Source organism: Pteronotus mesoamericanus, unplaced genomic scaffold, assembly GCF_021234165.1.
Source record: "Pteronotus mesoamericanus isolate MK-2021 breed Mesoamerican mustached bat unplaced genomic scaffold, CSHL_Meso_final scaffold_21, whole genome shotgun sequence".
NCBI classification, from domain to species: domain Eukaryota; kingdom Metazoa; phylum Chordata; class Mammalia; order Chiroptera; family Mormoopidae; genus Pteronotus; species Pteronotus mesoamericanus.
Genome location: NW_026555310.1, coordinates 8,828,462 through 8,851,674, shown reverse-complemented (window position 1 = coordinate 8,851,674; position 23,213 = coordinate 8,828,462). Strand labels below are relative to the sequence as shown.

Sequence of the window (23,213 nt, the reverse complement as noted above, 5' to 3'; positions counted from 1 at the left end):
CAATACATCTTACAAACCTCATAAAAGGACCAGATAAAAATCAATAAAATAATATTGCGTTCTCTTATGAAAGAAGAAACAAAGTTTGGTGGTGTGTGTTTGTGTTTTAAATGTGTGTACTGTTAGATACTTTAGGCAATTTAAGTTGGTTGTGTCTCTTTCGGTGATGGAAATAACTGATCATTCCGGTTTCTGACCACCTTCTCGCTGCAGGTGCAGTGAAGAATACACATGACATTCAGCCTGGCACTAACAACGCTGATTACCACTTCTCCCATCTCTCTTTGAATAAATAGGCAATAAAATGCTTTCCATTGGCCAGGTTAAGCACATTAATGTACATGAGCCCTCGGAGCAGCTGGCCAAGTGCTCCCCACCCGAATGGAATTGCCTTTACCTTGCACTGGCACAGAGTGCACTCAGTGCCGTGTTTGATCCAAGAGGAGCCAGTGAAGCGGACCACGTTCATCTCATCCAGGCAAGTTTTGGTGATGTCATTGCGAATGGTGTCAGCCTGGCAAGGGTCAGTGACACAGCGTGGGCAGCACTCACTCTCTGGGAGCACGCTGAATTCACATTCCACCTCTGGGCAAGGCAGGGGCCAACAGTCGACTTCCCCTTGCTGTAAGGAAAGCAGACTTGCATGGGCAAGAGGGAACGGAGGGCGGGCAGGGAAGGAAGCAGCGGGGAGGGAGTGTGGTGTTTACCGCACACGCAATTGCTGTGACAGGCATTTATACTCAGACTTTCAGTGCTTTACATTTTGCAAGCAGAGTGATGAGATCTAAGCAGCAGCTGAAGTTTCAAGTGGCCTTCGATGATTAAACCAACAACAACAACAAAACAATAAAACGAAAGCAAAAGCTGTTTTCTTAAAACAATCAAGTTTGCCTGCCCTATGTGTCCTATGGAAAGGAGAATTAATTACAATGGAAGAGGTTTTTAATTAACTTTTTCCCTGTGCAGCCTTGTTTTTTTTATTCTTTTGATATTTTTCCCCTAACTTCTCATTTATTCCCTTCTGCATAAAAGAAACTCTTGTCCATTTATGAGAAAATAAACTGAAACATGAAAGGAATTTGATAACTTTTCTTTGTTCATTTATATTTTTCTCAGTATAGGAATTTGGGGGAGGAAAAAACAAAATTAGGAACTGATTTCAGTCTTTTTTATTCCACATGGGAAAATTGTATGAATTGGATCTTTCTAAAATGTAGTTCCTACCTGTTTCCTATTTTCTCCATTATTCTGATTCCCAGGGTTTTGGAGATGAAAGCAGCCTTCAGGCACAGAAACTAGCCTTGCTCTTTCAATTGATTTTTGGGTTGAAAGTATAAAAAGGAAGCAACAAAAAAGCACTGCCTTAAAAATATCCTTACACAAACAGAAAGAAAACGAGCCAAAACTTTAAAAGTAGTGTCTGTGAAACTTTCTTCTATAAAGACACACAGACTAAATTTTCCATTTTCGTTTGCTTTCGTGCACTAGGAAGAAAGAAGAAACTTGGTCAAATGAAAAAGAGACTAGTGTTTTCTTTGTCAAGTCTATATTTTCTTTTTTTTTTTTACCTATTATTTCCAGAAGTTTCATAAGTATATACAGACATTCAATTCCAACATTCTAATAAGTACTGATTATATATCCATATTATGTACAAAACTGGGTGCCCACCAGACCACAATCCACAGTGACAATCTTTAGTAGGAAATAGTATTTTGTTTTTACTTTTGTTTTTTTAAGTCTGAGTATGACAAAAGTAGATTAACAAAAGTTCTACTTGGAAAAAATGATTTTTTTCATTAATGCCATTGTTGTATTCATAATAAATATCTAATGAGTGCTTACTATTGGGTTGGCCAAAAAGTCCATATGGTTTTTTTCTGTAAAATAAAAGAAAAATTTTTCATTTTCACCAATAACTTTATTGATTTGGATATTATCCAAATCATCTCATGTGGCTCTCTCATGTGGTATAACATTGTTTGTTCTCAATTAATGTCTTGATTTGATTGCTATCATCTTCAACTGGTCTACCTGACTGTGGAGCATCATCCAGTAAGAAATCTCCAGATGAAACTTCACAAACCACTTGACACTTTCGATCAGTCACAGCACCTTCTCTATACACTGCACAAATCTTTTTTCTTTTTTTGCACTTCAGTTGCATTTTTATCTTTCTTGAAATAATAAAGTATAATATGCTGAAAATGTATATTTTCCTCCATCTTCACTATTAAAATGGCAGCACAAAAATTCACCACCGATTTTTAAGTTTTTAAAAAAAAATTGCACACTGATATGACAGCTGTCATAATACAATCTCACAAATTTGTTTCAAATGAAGTTAAAGACAGCTAAGTGCTACTATAGCCATCTTACAGAAAAAAAAAACAAATGAACTTTTTGGCCAACCCAATATATGTCGTTAGGTATCTGCTCTAGATGCTGGAGTCTAAATAAGCTCCTGTTGGATGAGACTGAGGAAGCGGGGAGAGTCTCTTACTTTGAGCTCGGGACATACTCTTGGAAAGATATACAGTGTGGTGCGTCCTGTCTACCCCAGAATACCCTTCTCAGGTCCAGGCCTCAGAGTCGCCGTCTTGTCATCCTAACCACGCTGCCTTTTTCATAACCGCTGACTACTGCCCGGTAATGCATACTTGCGGAGGGCAGAGGGTAAGGTTTCTTCCTTATCTAGATTCTGGCTCTAAACTCTTCCTGAACTTCATGTAGCTAAACTTACCAGGCAGCGGCACTGCTGGCAATTCTGGACCCAGGTGTCACCGCTGTTGTAGAAGGTTTCCCCATTTTGATGGAGGCACTGACTGCTAAGCCTTGGGTCACATTCAGGGCAGCAAAAAAGATCAACCGTGGGATTCTCACAGTCACAGACCATCCGTCGACACATTACAAATCCATTCTGTATGAGAAGGGCAAAAAGCAGTTACCAAAAGCCTCCATTTCTCAATATACTAACATATGTGTGTGCATCTGTATGTGTGTGTACATATGTACACACATATATATGTTTACATATGTATATAAAATTTTAGATGTTGATTTGAAAGTTGAGATAACTTACACTGTTTCTCTAATATAATTGATTTTCTTTAAAGTTTCATTTCATAGCTAACATACAGAAATTACCCAAGTTGGAGAACTTCTGATTTCCTTTCCACACACTACTTGACTAGAAAGAAATTATCCAGAAATGGCCTGAATGAAATGATAAGTACTACATGGTCCTTATGTGTATATAAGTGTGTATGTATGTGTGTGTGTGTGTGTGTGTGTATAAATGTACATGTACTTGTTTACTAGGACAATAATTTGAATGCTGGCTAAATTTCATTTTGTATGAGGGCATGTGTATTTGGTAGCTAGTCAACAAGTTTTACATATTATTAAGTTTATAGAATATTTTAAACCTTATGTTCTTGTACAAACTTTTATCAATGTCTTTTATAATAGGTGAGCTCATGGTATCACTCATTTAACTAAAATTTAAGTCTCTATTATCAGCTGGGTACATATAACAGAACATCTCTCTAAAATTGAAATATGGGCCAAATAGGTATTTTTCACTCCTAGGGCATAGCGTGCCCATTCTGGCTGCATTTATGCATTCATCAGATGTGATAGTGTGACTATGAAAACAACAGCATAGTTAGCAACACAATTTCATCATCATGTGAAAGATCAACACACTGTGGTATTCCCATACAATGAAATACTATTTAACAATAAAGAGAAATGGGTTACTGATATATACGTATATCATGAATATAAATGAATGTGAAAAACATAACGCTGACAGAAAGAAACCAGACACAAAGGAGCATATACTATATGATTCCATTTATAAGAGGCTCTAGAAACAACAATACAAATTTTTCAGATTTTTCTAAGTTCATTAAGCTGGTCCCTTGAAATATGTGCAAATACACCTCAAAAAAAAATGATTAAAATTTTTTAAGTATACCAACCTGACATGAGCACACAGAGCACCGGTCATTTTCTAACACCCAAATCTGACCATTGTGCTTAATTTTTCCATCATGGATGCAGTCCCCTGTACAATTCTTTCCATGAGGACATCGGCAATCATAGCCACCATCCAAGTTAAAACAAATGGTATCGTTCGTACAGCTGTGCCTGCCGGTCCCACACTCATCGATATCTACAGTCAAGAAAAAAAAAAAAAAGACAGCAGCCGATGTGCTTAGAATATGCTCAGTGTCAAACAAATGCAGTCAGGCAAGTCGTCTCCTGACATAACACATAAATTAATTTTCATCTTACTGGCATGCATTTTTTATCAAATGCTGGCTAAAGCAATGTTTAATCACCCAGGGATTTCCCAGGAAAATATTATCATGTTTGATTTTAGACCCCAAATAACCTTGCTTATATTTTTGACTTATATCTCTGTAAATATCATTAGGCTTTATGAAACACATTTTTTTTGAAAGTTAAGAAATCGAGTCCATTTATCAAACAAAAACAGTGGAAATTCTAAAAGGGCCTATGATTTTTTATTGAGGAAATCATTGTTGATGTCCAAATGGTACGAGCAGAAAATCTTTTCTTAGTGGCAGATAAAATGTCATGGGAGCCCTGAGGCATTTTATTCCATTTTGAGCCCAGTTCTCACAGTCATGGGAGCCAGATGTAAGCTCTCTTCAGTGTTCTGCTTAGGTGTTCTTCCCCGACAGCCTAGGCATTTCCACACTGTCCTTCCCTTCACCGGCAGAAGGGCAAGGTACCACCAGCAATTGCTATGTCTCTCACAAAGAATCCACCAGTTCTTAACTTTTCCAATTCAGACAATCATTTCATCTCCTGCCTGTCTCAATTGGCAACTGCCCATTCTTCACCCACCCTCACCCAGTCCATGGCAATCATGGCCTAAAGCATTTTCATACAGATGAAAAGCAAATACCTTGACCCACAGATCAGGTCCATAGGAGGAGACATGATTCATTTTATTTATCCCCATCATTTAAAGGTCACAAGACAAAACACATTTCGGGGATATTGTATGAGTGGCAGTAAGCAGTTTCCCCCGCCCCATTTCATCTGTTTCGTCTGAGTAGAGGTCAAGAAAGAAAGAATTAAATTATAATAGGAAAAGTGGGTTACAGAGAAGACAATGTATAGCTTTTAAGTAGGAGAAATGTACATTGATTTTACCTTCACAAGTTTAATAATAGAGCTTAGTAAATATTTTTCTTAAGTGGTTTGATTTCAACAATATTGGAGACATGGACTAGTCAAGATTATAGTTTAGCTATATTTAAAATCTTTAATACTTAAGTTCTGTCACATATGCATTCCTGAAAATAAATCATATGACATTTAGCTTTATTTTGTATTAGTTCCCATCTCAACAAAACCAATAAACTGAGTCAACAGCTGAAAAGATTTTTATTAAAACTACAATGAACTATATTAATAGCTTGATTTGCCAAGGATAAGAGAGCTTATACTTACAGACTGTGATCAAAAGGAGAACTGTTACTATCAGGATACTTTAAAATATTTTTAAAGTATACTGGTTAATATGTATTTTTTTCAGATCAGATAAAATTTTCTCTTGGTAATGGAAATGAAAATTTTAAAGTAGCTCTATATTTGGTCTATTCAAAATAATAAGGTATATTTGATGAGTTGATCTCCATCTCCCATTAAATACTCTTACAATTAGGAATTACAGTAAGCAGGAAAAACCATTAATTGTAGCTATTTGGACTCTTACTACAAACTCTACAGAAACCTCTCACTACACAGTCCTTTAAATATACACTGCTAATGACATTATTACATTAATGGCAATCAATAGCTGGATTTTTACAGTTTTTTCATTTTGCCTGACATTTAAAATATAAGCTCAGATATAAGGTAATGCTTTTTTTTTCCCCTTAAAGGCAGAGAGAGTCCTTGGATTTGCTGCAGAAGACAAAGAGCTGGCCAGAGACACCCATGCTCTTAAATAAAGAAGAGTTTATAATAAAAACAAATAAAGTAAAATGTTGCTCACAACAATGGTTGACATGTGCTTTTCATACATGGAGAAATGTGTAGGCAGAAATATCACAATGGATTATTACCTTTTGTTTGTCCAATGGGATTTTAATTTATTTGAACTCATCCTGCCTTTTCTGCTTCTCTACACTGGGTTTCCCACTATTTTCAGTTGAATGGTGGCACAGGATTTTTAGAATTCAGTTTCCCATATAGTTGTATTAAAATGTATAGTTCCTAAATTAAATATGCATAAAGTGTGTATATTCTGCTTTGAAAAACCTATTATGGTATATAAAATTTCTACCTTTAAAAATATTCATAACTCCTTTAGTGAGTGATTGAAAAAATAATGCTGCTATATCCAATGGCCAAGTCTCAGTGATCACCTCACTTGATCTAGTAGCAGCATTTGACATAGCTAATTCCTTCTCCCTGAAAAATTTTCTTTACTTGCTTTTTATCAGGTGCTGCTTTGGTAGCTCTTTTAGGATCTTTCTTCTGCACACATAACACACTCTCCGGATGTGGCAATTAATCTATGAATAAGCTTTAGCCAAGAGAAAAAGTGGTAAGGAGTGGTCTAGTCGAGGCAAGTTTGTTTGGAGGACAGCACTTAGAGCCATGGAGATCGGATATAACTTGAATGTCCAGGGAGAACAGAGTAGGTAAAAATGCAGCTAAAGAGGTACTCAGGCACCACGTAAAGGTCATGTTAAGAAATCTGAGATTTATCATAAACACAATATAATGTCATTTTAAAGAAGTGCAAAAAAAGTCACAATGAGATATCCATTTTAGATAGATTTCTTTAGCTTCATTTTGGGAAAGAAATTCGAGAGGATTCGAATCTGAAGCCAGGAGATCAATCAGCAGGCTCTTTCAGTAGTCCAAGCTAGAGGCTGTCATATCGTAAAAGCAAACGCTTTTTTAGTAGTTGGTATTACCAGGTTCTAAGTACTTTCATATAATGGCTCCTTTCCTCCCACCGCAACTGTGGGGAATACAATTATGACCCCCGTGGTACAGAACAAGAAGCTGAGGCATAGAAATGTTGTATAACTTTCCCATGATCACGCAGTCAGTAAGGTCCAGGGAGCCCACCTGGGAACCCACGCAGTCAGCCTCCAGGTCTGTGCTCCTAAACACAGTGCTGTACTGAACAGCAGCACTGGGGATGCACAGAAAGAAACAACAAAGATCGAATCTTCCAAGAAAGAGATGATGATGCTAAAGCAGCTTCGTGATTTGTTGGCTACAAAGATTAGGGAGAGGGAAAGACCGTGAGCGATGTTCAGATTTCTGGCCTGGAAAATGTGGTTGATAATATTTACAGAGAGAAAAGCAAGATTTTGCTGAGAAGTAGAAGTGGGTGACAGGGATGAGGAAAGACATGAATTTGTTTAGAACACTGAATTACACTTTCCTCTCGGCTTCCAAGTAGAGCTGTCCAGTAAATAATTGGATACACGGGTCTGGAGTACAGAAAAGGACTGGGCTGAAATATGAATCTTGTGAAAATATACTTTCATCATTCCCTTTCTCAAAAATTGTCCTTCAGACTCAAGTTCAAACTTCTTGATGAACCATTTAAAGCTACTTCCTTCCCTTGCACACTCTTTCCCTATCTCAACTTGCCAATAATCACACCATACTTGAAGCCCTATAACACATGCTAGATACTCAAGGCTTTCTTGATCCCAAGCAGGAAATGATTTTTCTCTGTTTCCTTATAGTCCTGAATTTATATTTTTTTCCTCAAGTATTTATCATTTTCAACCTTGTAGCTTTCCCCTTTATTAAAAAACTCACCACATTCTATCTTGTCGAACAGTTTTTGCTGTACACATTTTATTTCTTCTTCAAGCTGGGAACAGTGACTATCCTCCCTTTTATTTGTGCTCAGCAGGTGCCTGGCAAAGCACCCCAAGGTACCAATGTGCATATTCCGTAACTAGGTGTTGATATGAATTGGATTGGTTCATTTCCTTTTGTCCTTTTCTAGATTTAGGTTAATTATTTATAGTATTTAGTTTCAACATAATACTAAAAAGATGTTTTCCTATAAACATCTTTTTCACCTCACAAATTCAAAAAATCTCACCAAGCTTAAAGATAATCCATAAATTAAAACAATGAAGTGAAATGTGGACATAAAAATAAAATACTATGTGAAAAAAAAACTGGGCTTTAATCTCAAAGAAAGACAAATTTTGGGGCACAGTAGAAATGGTGACAGGGACAAGGAAAACGTTACGCTGGCACGTTCCCTGGGATTTCATGTCTGGACTTCTGGGATAAATGGCTAAGCAAAACAGCACATGCTTTGTACGAATGTAGCTTATAAGCATGCGTGTTGTAGGTTACACAACTGAAGTCTAAACAATAGTGAACTAGTGCACAGTTATTTGTTGGTGTCTTCAAGTATGAATCTTGTACTTCACAGTAATTGGAAATCCACTGCTGTGGCTTTGTCCGCCGCGAGGTGCTTTTGTTGTTGTTGTTCAGCAACAGAAATGTGGCAACTGCTCAGAAATAATCATACTCTTACACCTGCATCCTTCTGCAAACTAATGTTACAATTCTACAAATCACTGAAATTGCAGTAAATGGGTAGATGTTTAGAAGAAGCATTTTAGTTTTCTTATATATATAACATAGGTAGGTTCTTTTCAAAGAATCCTTCAGAGTACATTGTCTTCTGAAAGAGTAGTATATTTTTTGTGACAATCATTAAATTCTAATGGAATGTAACAGAATAATCATCATTCCAGAATGTGGTTTTTAAAAAATAAGAATTTCCACTGTTTCTGTGTTTATGGCATTTCCTTGAAAAGCTTTTTCTGTGTAAGCATCTCAGAATATTTTACTTCCCTATCTTCATCTTTATTATGTGCTACTTTAATGGCTAGTTTAATTTTCCTTGTTATTTCCTGAACACTCATGAATGTACTAATTATGTTTTGTCCCAATCATTACTATATACACATATATGTGTATATATAGAAGTTAATATATGTATACATATATATACACAAATGTGTACATAAATATACAAATGTATACATATATTTACTTCTAACATAGTGACTATAAATCATAAATTTAACTTAAAAACAAAAACAAAACCTCACCCGAGGATATGTTTATGGGTTTTTAAAGAGAGAGGGAGAGGGAGAAAGAGAGAGAGAGAGAAACATTGATGCGAGAGAGAAATATTGATCAGTTGCCTCCTATACATGCCCCAATCAGGGATCAGACCTACAACTTAGGTATATGCCCTGACTGGGGATCAACCTGCAACATTTTTGGTGTACAGGACGATGCCCAACCCAATGAGCCACCTGGCCAGGGCCTATATATCTATTTTTAACATAGGTTATGTTCCTAACATATTTCTAATTAAAGTATTATCTACTGTACATCTCAATCTTTTTTATTAGAAAAATAAATATATCATCTATTATGTGAGAACTGTAGTAGACACTGATGACTAACAAATAAACAAAGGCTATGATTCTCAAAGTTTATGCTCTACAGCAGATAATGAGCAAAGAAAAAATTAATATGTAACAAACATTCAGGAGAATTGATAGTCTGTATGAAGAAATGTGAAGCAGGGTTACTGCAAAATGTCAGGGGTAAGATGCTATTTTAAATTGGGAGTCTTGGAGAAGCATTTTAGAGGAAATCTAAATTAAATTTAAAAAGAGGCATGCTAAGATCTGGGGAAAGAACATTCCAGACAAAAAGAACAACACATGAGAAGGGAATCAGTTTGGTTTATTTAAGAAGTATCAAGAAAGCCAAGTACCGTTATCATGTAGGTCTTTGTAAACCATTGCTAGGTGTACAATGAAGAGAGTAAATGAAGAGAGAGGTGATAGGGTTTATGAGGAGGCCAGGAAAGAGCAGTGTCCTCAAAGCCAAGTGAAAGAATTTGTTTCAAGAGGAAGAAATGATCATCTGGGCCAAATGGCTGAGACATCAAGCAAAGACAGTAACTGACCAAAGGGTTTGCCAAGATGGAAATTGTTAGTAATCTTGAAAGGAGAGCATTTCCTGGAGCAGTGAGACTCAAGCTTCACTGGAGGCAAGAAAGCAGAGATAACAAGGCTAGGCAATTCTTTCAAAGAGTTTTGCTCTAAAGGGAGTAGAAAATGGGGGAATATTTAGGGAATCAGGTGATGTCAAGGAAAGTTACTTTTTGTTCGTTTTTGTTTTACATTTTAAAGATGGGTACTATTCAAAGCTGTTTGTATGCTAATGAGAATGAAGCAGAAGGTAAAGAGTGTTTATGATGTGGAAGAGAAAGTGGATAGCACAAGGGCAGAGACCTCACAGAGGCGAGAGGGGATGAGATGTGAGGTACAATGGAGGGTTTCATTTTTGATAGGAGAAATGTGACCTCATTCTGTAAAACAGAATGGAGGGAAAGCAGCAGATACAGACACAAATGAGAGTTAGCCTGTGTAGCTCCTGAAGCAGAAGTGAGGTATTTCTGCTTTCTCAGTTTAATAAGAAGGATGGCCATTAACAGCAAATGAAGAGAAAGGCAGAGATATCTTAGATTAGATGAAACTGGAGAAGGTATGATGAAATGGTTGTTACAGACAGTAGCAGGGGAATTTACTAAGGAAATAAAGTAGGAATGCTGTACGATGCTGATGGCCCTTGCAGTAGGTAGCTGAGAATATGACCCCCAATGATCCTCTGCATTTAATATTTAGGCTCTTATGTAATCCTCTCCTCTAGAATGGGGTTAGATTTATTGAGTCACTTCTAACAGAATATGGGAAAAGTGAAATGTCCCATCTAAGATTAAGTAATAAAAATGCTGTGGCTGCCATCTTAAGCACTTGCCCTCTCTTGAACTGCTTACTCTATGGGAAGCCAGCTCCTCTGTCTTCAGGCAGCCCTGCTGAGTGGCTCAGGTGCTACAGAAACAAGGCATGCCAATAGCCATTCAGGTGACCTTGGCAATAGAGTCTCATTCCCTCCAACCCCATCCCAGGCAAGTCTTCCAGATGAGACCTGAGCCAGTCAACAACTTAACTGCAATCTCATAAGAAACCTTGAACCAGAGACTTTACACCTAAGCTGCTGTGAGATAATTTTTGCTGTTTTTAGCTGTTAAATTTGGAAGTAATTTGTTATGTATCAATAAATAACTAATAAAGCCCTCCTGAAATTTGTGGTCATAAATTTAAAACACACTAAGCACAATTACAAATGTAAAGTAAGATAGCAGCAGCATGTGTTTATTCTATTCATCTTCTGATGCACAGAAACGGGGGTACAAGAACACCACCCAAAATGAAACACAGGTTATCCCCAGAGGAGAAGTGGAAAGGATGGGGGAGAAGGGGATGAAATAAAGATGCATTTTCAGTATATATCTGCATGATTTGAGTTACTTATAATCAGGTTATTTATATTCATCCTTTATGTGTGAATGTAAAGTAAAAGACAAAAGAAGATCTCTTTCTCATAATATACAATAGAATACAGGCAAAATAGTTTCTCAGGAAAGAGAAAAATCACACTGTTTGACCTGCTTCTTGCACTGCAATCTGATTCTTGGCTTTCTCTACAGGGCTGGAAGGATCCACTCTGGAAGACCAACAAGTGCACGTAAAGCCCTCAGACCAGTTACGCGGTTATTTGCAAATGCCAGGTTTTAGCCCTTGCTAAAGCAATAGTGTTCCCATTACATAAAAATTCAGATGGCCCTCTGCTCAAGGTCCAGAGCTCTGCAGCTGCTGTCAAAGCATGCCGGGAGCCTTGGCATCTGTCACCCAAGGATGCTTCATGTTTCTCCGTATGAAAATCTTTCAAGGCACAAGGATAAAAGACATCTTATCATTTAGGTGTCAAGTACTGTTAAGTTAGAGTCTCCAAGGCTTTCATTGACTTTGTTATTTTAGCCACATTTTTCTCTTAGGCTGTTACTCTACGAAGGTGTAAATACAAATGGAGAAAATAATAACTTTTTGAGGTTTGTTCTTTCTCCATTCCTGTGCCTAACACGATGGCAAAAGCTTTCAGTGAGGACGGTTTCCCTGACAATTTTTCACTGGGCTCTGCTTACTTTGCCTGCTCTCTAAAAATCGTGATCCTTAACAGAAGGTGTAGAGAAGCAGAGTTATTTGCCAATTCTCTGAAAACAATTCAAAATTAATGGTAGATAATTGAATATAAGCTGGTTGAATTTTCCACTCCTATTAGATTGAAATCTTTCAACCAGGGACTGTATCTTCTGTATTCAACATGCAACATTCACTAAACATCTCTTTCTTTGCCAGGCCAGTGATATGTTAGGAATAGCCCAGAGTATCATGTATTGTATATCTTATACTTGGCCTTATCATCATCCTATTTCCTCTATCCTCTTTTTCTCTCTATCCTGCTTTCCTCATCTATTTTTCTTGCCCTTTTTGGGTTATATTTTTGCATGTTTCCATTAAAAAACTTATCTGATACTATGGGTTTATTCATTCAAAACACCCTTCAATGGTTTCAAGTATCCACAAAGAATTGGGTTAGTGTCATAAATTTTAGTTATCTAAAAATCCATTATAATTAGCAAGCACAAGTTAGATTTTAACATGTTTGCAATCACTGTTGCATAAATACAGCAAAAATCACCAACCGAAATATTAGGTCAATGGCTACTATTTACATCTTACTCTATATTCCTCAGGTTCAAGAGGAGTTCTTAAGTTCTAGGTCTTCTCCTGCACTGACCTTCGCACGAGTCTCCGCTGGGTGAAAACATTCCATTGTCATGGTAGCCGTCCCTGCACTCGCAGTGGTACCATCCAGGCAGGTTAATGCAGTTAGCGCGGCTGTCGCACTGAACAAAGCCATCAGAGCACTCATCAATGTCTGGCAAAGAAAGCAAAAATGGGATGTTATGCAAGTACTGCTTTTATCTCAAAGAAACAAAAACTATTCTAGTATCATTTTAGTGCCAGCAACTCCTAAAAACTAAGAAAACATAAGATCAAGAAAGTCTACGTGGTTATTGGGAGCGATACAGAAGGAATGCAGTGGTCTTGTTGATATCTGCTGCATGTCAACATGCAGAAACATCTAGGCAGCTTCTCTGTTGCAAAAGAAGCCATCTGTGGTAGTCATTAGTGCTGCTCACCCAGTATTTCCAGCTTTTCTCCTAGACACAAGCTAGGATTGTCATGGGACTTCCTAAAGCTAATTAGGGAGGGACATGTGTCATTGCTAGGAAAAGCCTTGAAGAGTCAGTGTGGGATTCACGCACATGTATTCCTTCCCTATCACAAGGACCAGCAATTTTCAGAGGTTCTGAAGGTCAGCCCGAGTTCCTGAGTGAGGATGATAGGGGGCACATTCATCCTCTACTTGGAATGGACATATCATATGAGCAAGAAATCAACTTTTTCACTCTAAGCCACTGAGCTTTTAGGGTCTTTTATTACTATCAGCAAACCCCATTACAGCCTAATATATCATTCACATCATCAATATGTGGCGATAGCATTCATGCATTAATATGCTTGATATTTCTGAAAATACATGCCACTTATGTCACTTTTTAATGGGTTTTACATATATTATCACATTTAACTCTCCAAAAATCTTGCTATATAGGTAGCATATAAGACAAATGAAGAAAACGAGGTAAAATGAGTACATGGGATTTAAGGTCACCTATACATTCATGGCTACCTGCAAGAAGACACAGGTTGAAATTGGCAAAATTCTCTAAACAAAGAGAACTATGTATCTTGAGCCTCATATATTTCCTCCAGTGACTTTACTATTCCCAAATAGGATGAGACCTTTATTTTCCTTGTTCTATTTGCTGCATAATGGGAATATCCAACCCCATCCAAGTGTCTTCCTTTGTTCACAGAGGGAAAATTAATTCCCAGAGTTGCCTTACGGAGTGTCCCTTTCCTATCAAACACCTCTGGGGCTTTGGGGTTGACGCAGACCCTGCTAAGTGATCTGATGGCCCTGCACCATTGTAGCTGCCAAAAACAGTCACCTGCCCCCCACTGCCATCATGACAGCCCTGTGCTGTGACTGAAGACTACCTTCTTACATGATTCCCACACACCTGCGTCTTATTTCCTGCTGCAGGAACCAGGCACGATGATGTCCCTCCTATTGAAGGGAAATCCAGCTGCTTTATAGGGTTCTTCCCCCAAGACAGTGCACTCCAGCCCAGCAGAATCTGCTCCTTTCCTACTCCAGTCTCATCTAACTCCAAAGTCTTGGAAGTATATATTCCTTTCATTTAAAAAAAAAATTCATCTTTTCCTATGTTCAACTTTGAAAGTCAATTTTTTGTATAACTAACTAAAGTGTTTAAAAAAAAATAGGCCACCATTCATTTACTTCTGATAAGCCTAGAGTTCCTCCACTAAAACAAGATGCAAACTGTTCTTTTAGATTAGGTAATAGGCCAAAAAGTAAATATTTTATCTTATTGCAAAATTTTGACATTATTTCTGAACTCTGAGTGCTTTTGCTTCTGTGGTTCCTTTTCGGAAGAGTCAGTTCCTACTGTCAGTAGTTTCCACTGTCAAAATAATTGTTTGTGGCCAAATCAGCTAACCATTGCCTTTCTGATACAACTGGGTTGCTTCCACTTACTAATGCCTCATAGGTTTTATGAAATGGCCTATTTGTATTTCAGAGGCCTCTCTAACTGATGAACCCCGATTATAAATGAGACTAAAATGCGATGCTCATTCAGCTTTGCATGGTCTTTTCTTCTAACCCAAATGATGCAGAAAATTGATTATGTCATTTTTAAGTGTATGGACAAAAGAAATAGGTTGGGATTTAAGCTTTACAAGTGAGTTTCTCGGAAGAAGGCCACGAGTGTTATGTTTAGAATATCTCATTCTAGGAGATTTTGGTCGTTAGCCTTGATGATTTGGAAATAACCATTAATGGAACAGAGCCTTCTCCACTGAAGCAACTCTTGGATCTATATTAAGCCTTTAATTTAGTCCTTTTTTCTTGCTCAAACACAGTTGCGTGTTTACTTCAGATCCCATGACAGAGATGATACATATGCTATATTTTGCCATGTATAATGTGCACCCATGTTTTGTGCGCATTATACACAATATTATTACTCCCATTATTATACCCATAGTATGCAATCATTATACCCAAGTATTATGCACATCCTTATTTTTAACTAAAAAATTTGGCCAAAAACTGTGCATTATACCCAGCAGAATATGGTATATATTTCAATTTTCACTTCTTATTTTCTCTCATCACTCTTTTCAGTCACAATGTCTACTCCTATACTGTCTCAACCCCACTTCTTTTAATTTACAATACAGCAACTTTCTTGATCTACATACTCATAAAATATTAATAGAAATGTTGTGTATTATATTATCCAGTTTTCTGAAAACTGAAGATACAACATAAATTGGCCATAATGTATTTTCATATACAGTTTGAGTATTATTTTACTATGCAGTCATTACTAAGCAGTATTTTAGAAGATGAATACACAAATATATACATCACTTGTTAATTTACCATTCACTATTTACTGCATACCTGTTATGGGCCAAGTACTAAGTGCTGGGGAAACAATGATATACAAACAAGAAGTTATTTTTGCCCTGACTGTGTTTACTATCTATCTAAATTGTGTTTAAGAAAATTAAATTTATGAAAATTTAAATTTACAGCCCTACTGGACAGTTCTTCCCAAGATATTATGTATTTATCATTTCTGGTATGGTATTAGGTGATACCAGGAAAATCCTTTATTTTAATGGCTACATATTTATGTCTCTGAATTATTCCCATTTATAGCAAGTGATACTAATAGCACAGTAGCAAAATTTAAATTTAAAAAGGGAGAGGGATTACTGAAACAATATTAAATAAACACTGGCATATGAACATGACAAAAATTATGAAGGGGTATACAAATGGTTGGCGTTTTTAAAACATGAAGATATGAAACATTTATTCATATTTCAGAAGGATTTTCAGAGTAATTCCTTAGGTAGTAAAATGCCTTAATTTACTTAAAATATGACTCAGTTTACAAAATAACCATCCCAAACCAGAATTTATTTATAAAAAATTGTGTATTTATTCTTACATGTTTAAACATCAGCCCACCTCCATTTGATGCAATACACCTATCGAGACGTTTTTCCCACTGCTCAAAACAGTTTTGAACTCATTCATTTTGATGTCTTTTTAGTGCTTCTGCTGTTTTTTTTTTCTTTCACCTCTTCCACATTGACAAAATGTTTCCCTTTGAGGACTTTTTTTTTTTTTAATCCAGGGAAACAAAAAAATGTGTTCAGGGAGAGATGAGGTGAATGGCAGGGGGCAAAAGGGTCATGCTGTTTTGGGTCAAAAACTGCTGAACACTCAGTGTGGTGTGTGCAGGTACACTCGTAAATCACCCATTGTGAAATGGGAAATATGCTGAGTCCTCAAAAAAAAAATTCATGAAGCTGAACGCAGCCTCTCACAACACCACCAACTGGTACACTGAAACAGATGGGTTCCTAGAACACTCCCCTAGCAGGGAAAAACAGTACTATAAGGGGCCTGCTCTCCAGAAGATAATTCCGTTTTTTTTCCTGGGTCCCCCCCGCATACATGTGTTAAAGTTCAAATTATATAGTACTTGTTACCATACAGGATAGTGAAAAAAACTAGTCAGATAAAACATTTTGCTTCATTTTGTATTTTAATGTTTCTGATAATTTTGATTTGTTTATGCAAACTTTTCTACTTTGTTGGAAGTCCATAGGAAACGAAAATGTGCTTAAATTGCCAAAGCATGCACTTTGCACATTTTTTCTGGTTCATGGCTCTTTTTAAAGCTGATAAAGCAAACAGCCCCATTTGTAAGTTATGTGATGTACTTAGTTGCTCAGTCAATACTTAGCAAGTAAAGAGTTGAAATCTGATCCACAATTTAAGAATTAAGTATATTTTATCCATACACAGCTTGGATATTACTGAGTTATCACATACACGTGCATACATACTGTGCTTTACATATTGTGTAATAGCAGAAAACAGGAAACAGATTTGCCAAAAATTTATTTCTTGGGTACTTTCTTTAGATCAGTTAAAAACAAATTCTTAGTTGAGTTAGATATATGGAGAACAGCAGACCTAGAGGAGAAAAATGCTATTACAATACTTCATTCCACATATGAACTACCAAGCTTGAACATATTTCTTTCCAAGCTGAATACAAGTATTCAAAAAGATTGTACAGGAGTGTATAAGATCATATGATTTAGCCTTAATTTTAAGGACCTATTTTTTTTACTCTGTAGGCACATTATTATAAAAAATTAAAAATAAATTTTATCAAAACCGGTAATTTCATTATGCTGTATTATGTCAGAGAGGAACTACTTTCTAGTCCCTGAGGAACAATTAGAACTTTCTCAGTAGCTACATTTAGACTAGCCAGCCAGTGATGATATTAAGATGCTGTCCCACAGCACAGAGAATCTAAAGTCCAAAAGACATTCAGCCATCTGACAACAGTCATCAATAGCAGTCATACTCCAGGGATCAAAACAGAGTTAGATAATAAAACTGGAAGGCACTGTTGAGGATAGATTTTCTAGGAAGCACATATGTTTTGAGGCGATCATTAAAAACGAACCAACAAGCAAAAAAACAAGTAGGGAAAATGCATGAATACTAAAAAGCTCACACATGCCATTCAGACTCTTGTTTCTTTGTTTCACTCTGGTATGGAGACTAAGGCTGGGGGCCTTCTACAATGGCACCCAGACCACTGGCTTCAGAGTGAGTTACCAAAAGTGGCTTTTGCCATAGCATTAAAGAGTCACTTTAGAAAATGACAAATTATTTCCTTGTAAAATTAAATGGAGTTATAAAGTGAAAGATGTGAGTGGTAATCTCTCATGCATAGTAACGGTTATTTCTACCATAATAACACAACTAAGAACAGTAAAAAAAGTGCAAATGTCTAGAATTATTCATACTTAAAATAGAACCTAATCATTAGTTTAACCCGCTCTCCTTTAAAGCTAAGAGAAAACTGATTAATTGCTATTCTATACCAAAAAAAATCATTTTTTTTAAAAGCGGGCACATTATTTTTAATAGCAAAGTCAAATAACGAGTAGTGTCTTTCATACCATTTATCATTAATAAAAACCTGACACTATTTTCTCATAAAAATAGTACTTGGACTATTTATATCATTATCCTATGCCCTGGTAGCTAAATTATACTGATAAACAGCAGGCAATTAAACATACTCAAAACAATTAATCAACTCTTGATTACATACAGGTGGATTATTTGCTTTCTGGATTATTTGCAGCATTTTTTCCCCCAAGGTCATTTCCCCCTTTTTTTGTTGAACTTGGGGGGCATCTGCTTGCAGCATTTGGATAGATGTGACTGCTCAAGGAATGCAAACTCATTTGAGTATTATATTATTTTTAATAACTCTTCCAGATCTAGACATAAAATATTGCCCACAATTTTATAAGGAGACTGATGTTCTTAAATGAATATTTTGAAAATAAAATATAACAACATAATGTAAATAAATTTTTAAAATCATAATATTCTCATCACAAGTTGGGTAATGACATTGCAGATTGAGGGAAAAATTCCCATTATTTTATAGTTCATAACCAGGAAGTTAATGACTGTTCTTTTTTAAAAAGCATAATACAATTTCACCATTATATCATTTAGTCCTTACAACAACTATACTCTTATCATTATTTTGAGCAAATACATTGCCCAAGTTCACACAATAGACCAGAACTCTTTCAATTCCAAGTCTAGTGTTCTTTCTTCCATACTAGGCTGCCTCTCAGACCAACACCCGCCCCATCAGAAACAGCTCATGCTTTGAGATATCTCAGTGTATATCTTAATGTGAGTGAATTCCAGCTCTTTTGCTTGTTAACTTTCAATATTTTACTAAACCTCTCTGAGTTTTCTGTTTTTGAACTAGAAATAATTCTCTCTCCGAATAATTAGCTGTTAACTATTTTTTTTAACTATCCTGGCTCATAACAGGAATGTAATATGTATAAATTCCATCTCCATCTCTAAAATAACCCTCCAGAGTTCATAAAGTATATTTACTTGTCATTTGATAGTGTAAAAAGGAGGAGAAGGAAATACAGTTTTACAGGTAGTATTTAGGCCAGAAAATATCTTTTCTTCTGTGGACAACTGGGAGCCGCTGTAAAGTTAACAGTAGAGGGCTGTGACCTAAGGCACACTTTGGGAACGACAGGCAGCGCCCATATGTTGACCAGACAAGATGAGCAAGAGTAGGGACAGTCCCATATCCTGAGAAGGCTGTTTCTCATGGTCTAAGAAAGAGTAATAAAATGTTTTCATTAGGGGATACACACAGTAGAAATAGAGATAAAGAAGGATGTCTTTTTTTCACCAAGTGCTTATATTTAGTCAGTATCCGAGGCTCTTTCATGTCCCATGTTGAAATCAGACCAGTCAGGTTCACATTCCACATGTCTGGGTACTTACCATATAGAGAAAAAAAGATCAAGACGGCCTGATTTTATGCCTGTGTGTGTGTGGTTCCTGGAGTATTATTATTGTATCATTTCTTTTTTTCCGTTAAGTCTTTGCATACGGTGTTTCTATTGCCTAGAATGTTCTCGCTTTCTCATCCCCTCAACTAGTCAGTTTCCTATTTCTCATCCACGTCTGTCTCATACTAAAAGTAATTTTCTTGGGGAAGCCTTTTTTGACTCGAAAGGCTATGTTAGATCTCCTATAGCTCATTGTTTTTTGTACTTCACCCCATGTGTTCCTTGTATTTTGCCTTAATAGCAACGATCAGAAGACTTTTTTAGTCTAAACTTGCAAATGTTACACTAACTTAATTAGAATAACTTCAGTTCTGGAGAAAGTCCTCCCTATTGTTCTTCTTCCCTTTCAAAAGTATCTTGATTCTTTAGGCTTTTTGTCTATCAGTTCATGAATCTGTCACCAGTAAAACAAAACAAAATAAAAAATGGGGAAGGAGAAAGTCTGCATTGATTCTATAGATTGATTTTGGGAGATCTGACACCTTAACATTATTGAATCTTTTAATCCATACACATGATATATTTCCCCTTTCTCTAATAATTTTATAGTTTTTATAGTCTTTGTAGGTTTCAGAAAAGATGTCTGATGCATATTTTGCCTGGATTTATTCTTGAAATTTTTTTTGCCTTCTTTTTTTTAAGGGAAAAAAAGCAACTTTACTTTTTCCAACTTTATTGAGGGATTATTGACAAAACTGTAAAATATTTAAAGTGTATAATGTGATGATTTGGTATATGTATATGCTGTGAAAGGTTCCCCCCTTGGGCTAATTAACACTTTTATCACCTCATATATTTATCTTTTTCTGTGGGGGGTGGTATGAGAACTTTTAAGTTCTACTCCCTTAACAAATTTCAAACAATACAGTGCTATTAACTATAGTTGCTATGATATACATTGGATCCTTAGACCTAAATCCAACATTAGCAATAATCTCATGAGTTTTTTATGTAACCAGTACCTTAATTAATATATAAAACATTTCCTTCACCCCCCAAATCTCCTTCATATTACAATAGTTTGAAGTATTAATTTATATATTAACTTACTATTTATCATTTTGAGTAAGCGCCATATGTGCCGAATTTATTCTTGTATTTTTTCTTACTGCATCTTGAGAACACCTAGCAAAGATCTTAATACATGGCTGGAGATTCATTAACATCTGCTGAATGAATGAGGGATCTTTCCGGTAACTAAGTGGTAAACTCGGGGGTGGGGGGACCACCGTTGTGCTCAGTGAGGTCGGAGGGGGAATGCGGGCAGGGTGCCAGCTCGAAAGCATCCGCAGAGATGCAAGAAGTTGGTAAGATGACTCTTCTCAACCTACTTCAAATATCTATGTCAATATATTGACTATAATATTAAATGGACAAGAATGTGCTCATTACAAATAAATGTATATACATATTTTTAACAAAAAGAGCAGATCGACTTCTGATTGAAAACATTTTAAAATCTCTTTTTCCTCCCAATATTTTAAGCATTATGTTAAAAGAACAAAGTATAGACAAAGACAAAAGGAAAAACAGCAGCAGCAGAAAAGAAAATTCAATGCGTTTTTGTCTTTTCTTAGAAAAAGGAATATAGGCGCATTGGGAGAGTCAGAACGAAGGAAGCCAGAACCCTGGCTCTGTACGTAACAACATGGCGCTAGAGCTGATGAGGTAGCCGTCTGCCCTGAAGGGATCTGAACAGACTTGAAACACCATGTAAAGCTGCTGAGACTTGGAGCTTAAAGTAGCTGAGTTAATTAAAAGTGTACTGATGAATAATCAACCCATCCACCTCCTCCCACCTTGAGCAAACTGCTGAAAGAAAGCAATTACCCCTGAAGCCAGAATGAATGGTTCTTCTGTAAAACAAACAAACAAACAAATAAATAAAGATCTGAAGGAAATGAAGGCACCTAGTGAGGATCTGTCATCCTTTGGAACACAGTCCCCTGTGTTTTAGTGTTTAGAGATCTCAAAATGTAAATAACTGGCTCCCTTTCAGTTCACTTGTTAGAAGTCTGCCAGTAAATAAATGTTACCTTCCTAGTGAAGCTCAAAATGAGTTCTTCTATTTATTCACTCTTAAAACATTCACGTGAAATCAAAGAAACAACAAATGCTTTGGAAAAGTTTATAACAGAAGAAGAGAATAACCAAGATACACCATCAGAAAAACTTACCCTGAAGGAAATAGAAATAATTCACAGAAGAGAACTTAAAATTTCTTCACATAAATTTGAGAGGCTATTTCATCCATAAATAGACAATGCTATAAGAGTGGTATTCAGAGAATAAGAAGCTAGTTCTTGGTAATTAAAAATAGGATAGATGAAAATTTTTAAACACAATATAAGACTGAAAAGGTCAAGTAGAAATAGTATCTTCAAAAGTATAACATATGGAAAATACATGAAAATTACAATACAATAAAAGCTTCTGGTTAAAGACAAATTTCTTAGCAAAAAAAGAAAAAAATCAATGGAAGGAAAATATCTTTAAAGGTAATACTAATTGAAGAACTTTTTGTAGAACCGTAGTTTTCAGATGCAAAGGTCCCACCAAAGTCTCTGCATAATAAATAATAACATGCTGGCCACTATTCATTGATGGCTTACGATGTGGCAGCCACTGTTCTTTGCAGTTTACCTACATCTACTCACCTAGTGCTGACAGCAGTCTCATGATGTAGGAAATATTATTACTCCCTCCATTTTAAAGAGGGAGAAATATAGACACTGAGAGTTTGAGTAACTCTTCTTAAGGGTATGGAGGGGCAAAACTGGGTTTTGAACTCAGATGCTCTAGATACAGAGGTCAAACCCCTACCTCATATACAACACTGTCTCTCAAATGAATGAAACAAAAACCCACATCTAAATACGCACTGTGAAAGTTCACAATAAGTATACAAATACAAATCTAAATATCTGAAAGTAAAAAACAGGTTACATTTAAAAGGATGAGAATCAGTCTAGCATCATTTTCTCACTTGCAGCATTGTAGGCTATAAGGCAGTGAAGCAATGATTTTGACCCTAGAATTCTATACCCAGCATAACTTTCAAATATCTATGAAAGCAGAATAAAAGTATTTTAGGACATATAATTCCTTAGAAAGTTTATGTCCTATACACTATTTTAAAAAGAGATTTTGCTGATGGCATAGTCCAGTAAATAAAGGACTGAATCAAGACAGAGAAAGACATCAGTTATTCATGACTTCTTGAAATATTTTCCTCACTTCTCAAGGAAACACCACTTTCTCAGGTCTCCTTTTACCTAAATGGCCTCTGTAGCTTGCTCTTCTTTCCTGATCTTATCTTTTCAATCTCCAATATTTAAGTTCCCCAGAAATCTATTCTCAGATCTTTTTTTTCTTTTTTCTTTCAAAGTATTATTTATTTATTTTTAAAGAGAAGGGAAGGAGAAAGAGACGGAGAGAAGCACTGATGTGCGGTTGCCTCCTGCATGCCCTCAACTGGGGACCCTGCCTGCAACCCAGGCATGCGCCCTGACTGGGAAACAAACTGGCAACACTTTGGTTCACAGGCCAGCACTCAGTCCACTGAGCCAC

At 36.3% G+C, this 23,213-nt stretch overlaps 1 protein-coding gene across 1 annotated transcript in view; it reads right to left on the bottom strand.

Annotated features, from left to right (window-relative positions):
- Positions 1–23,213, bottom strand: part of NELL2 (neural EGFL like 2) — a 278,812-nt gene that overhangs the window by 13,641 nt on the left and 241,958 nt on the right. Inside the window, exons 17-20 of the mRNA XM_054591209.1 lie at positions 12,772–12,912; positions 3,987–4,180; positions 2,744–2,920; positions 398–622 (exon numbers count right to left, since the gene is read on the bottom strand). Of these exons, the coding sequence (XP_054447184.1) occupies positions 398–622; positions 2,744–2,920; positions 3,987–4,180; positions 12,772–12,912 (737 nt within the window). The remainder of the gene's footprint in view (positions 1–397; positions 623–2,743; positions 2,921–3,986; positions 4,181–12,771; positions 12,913–23,213) is intronic.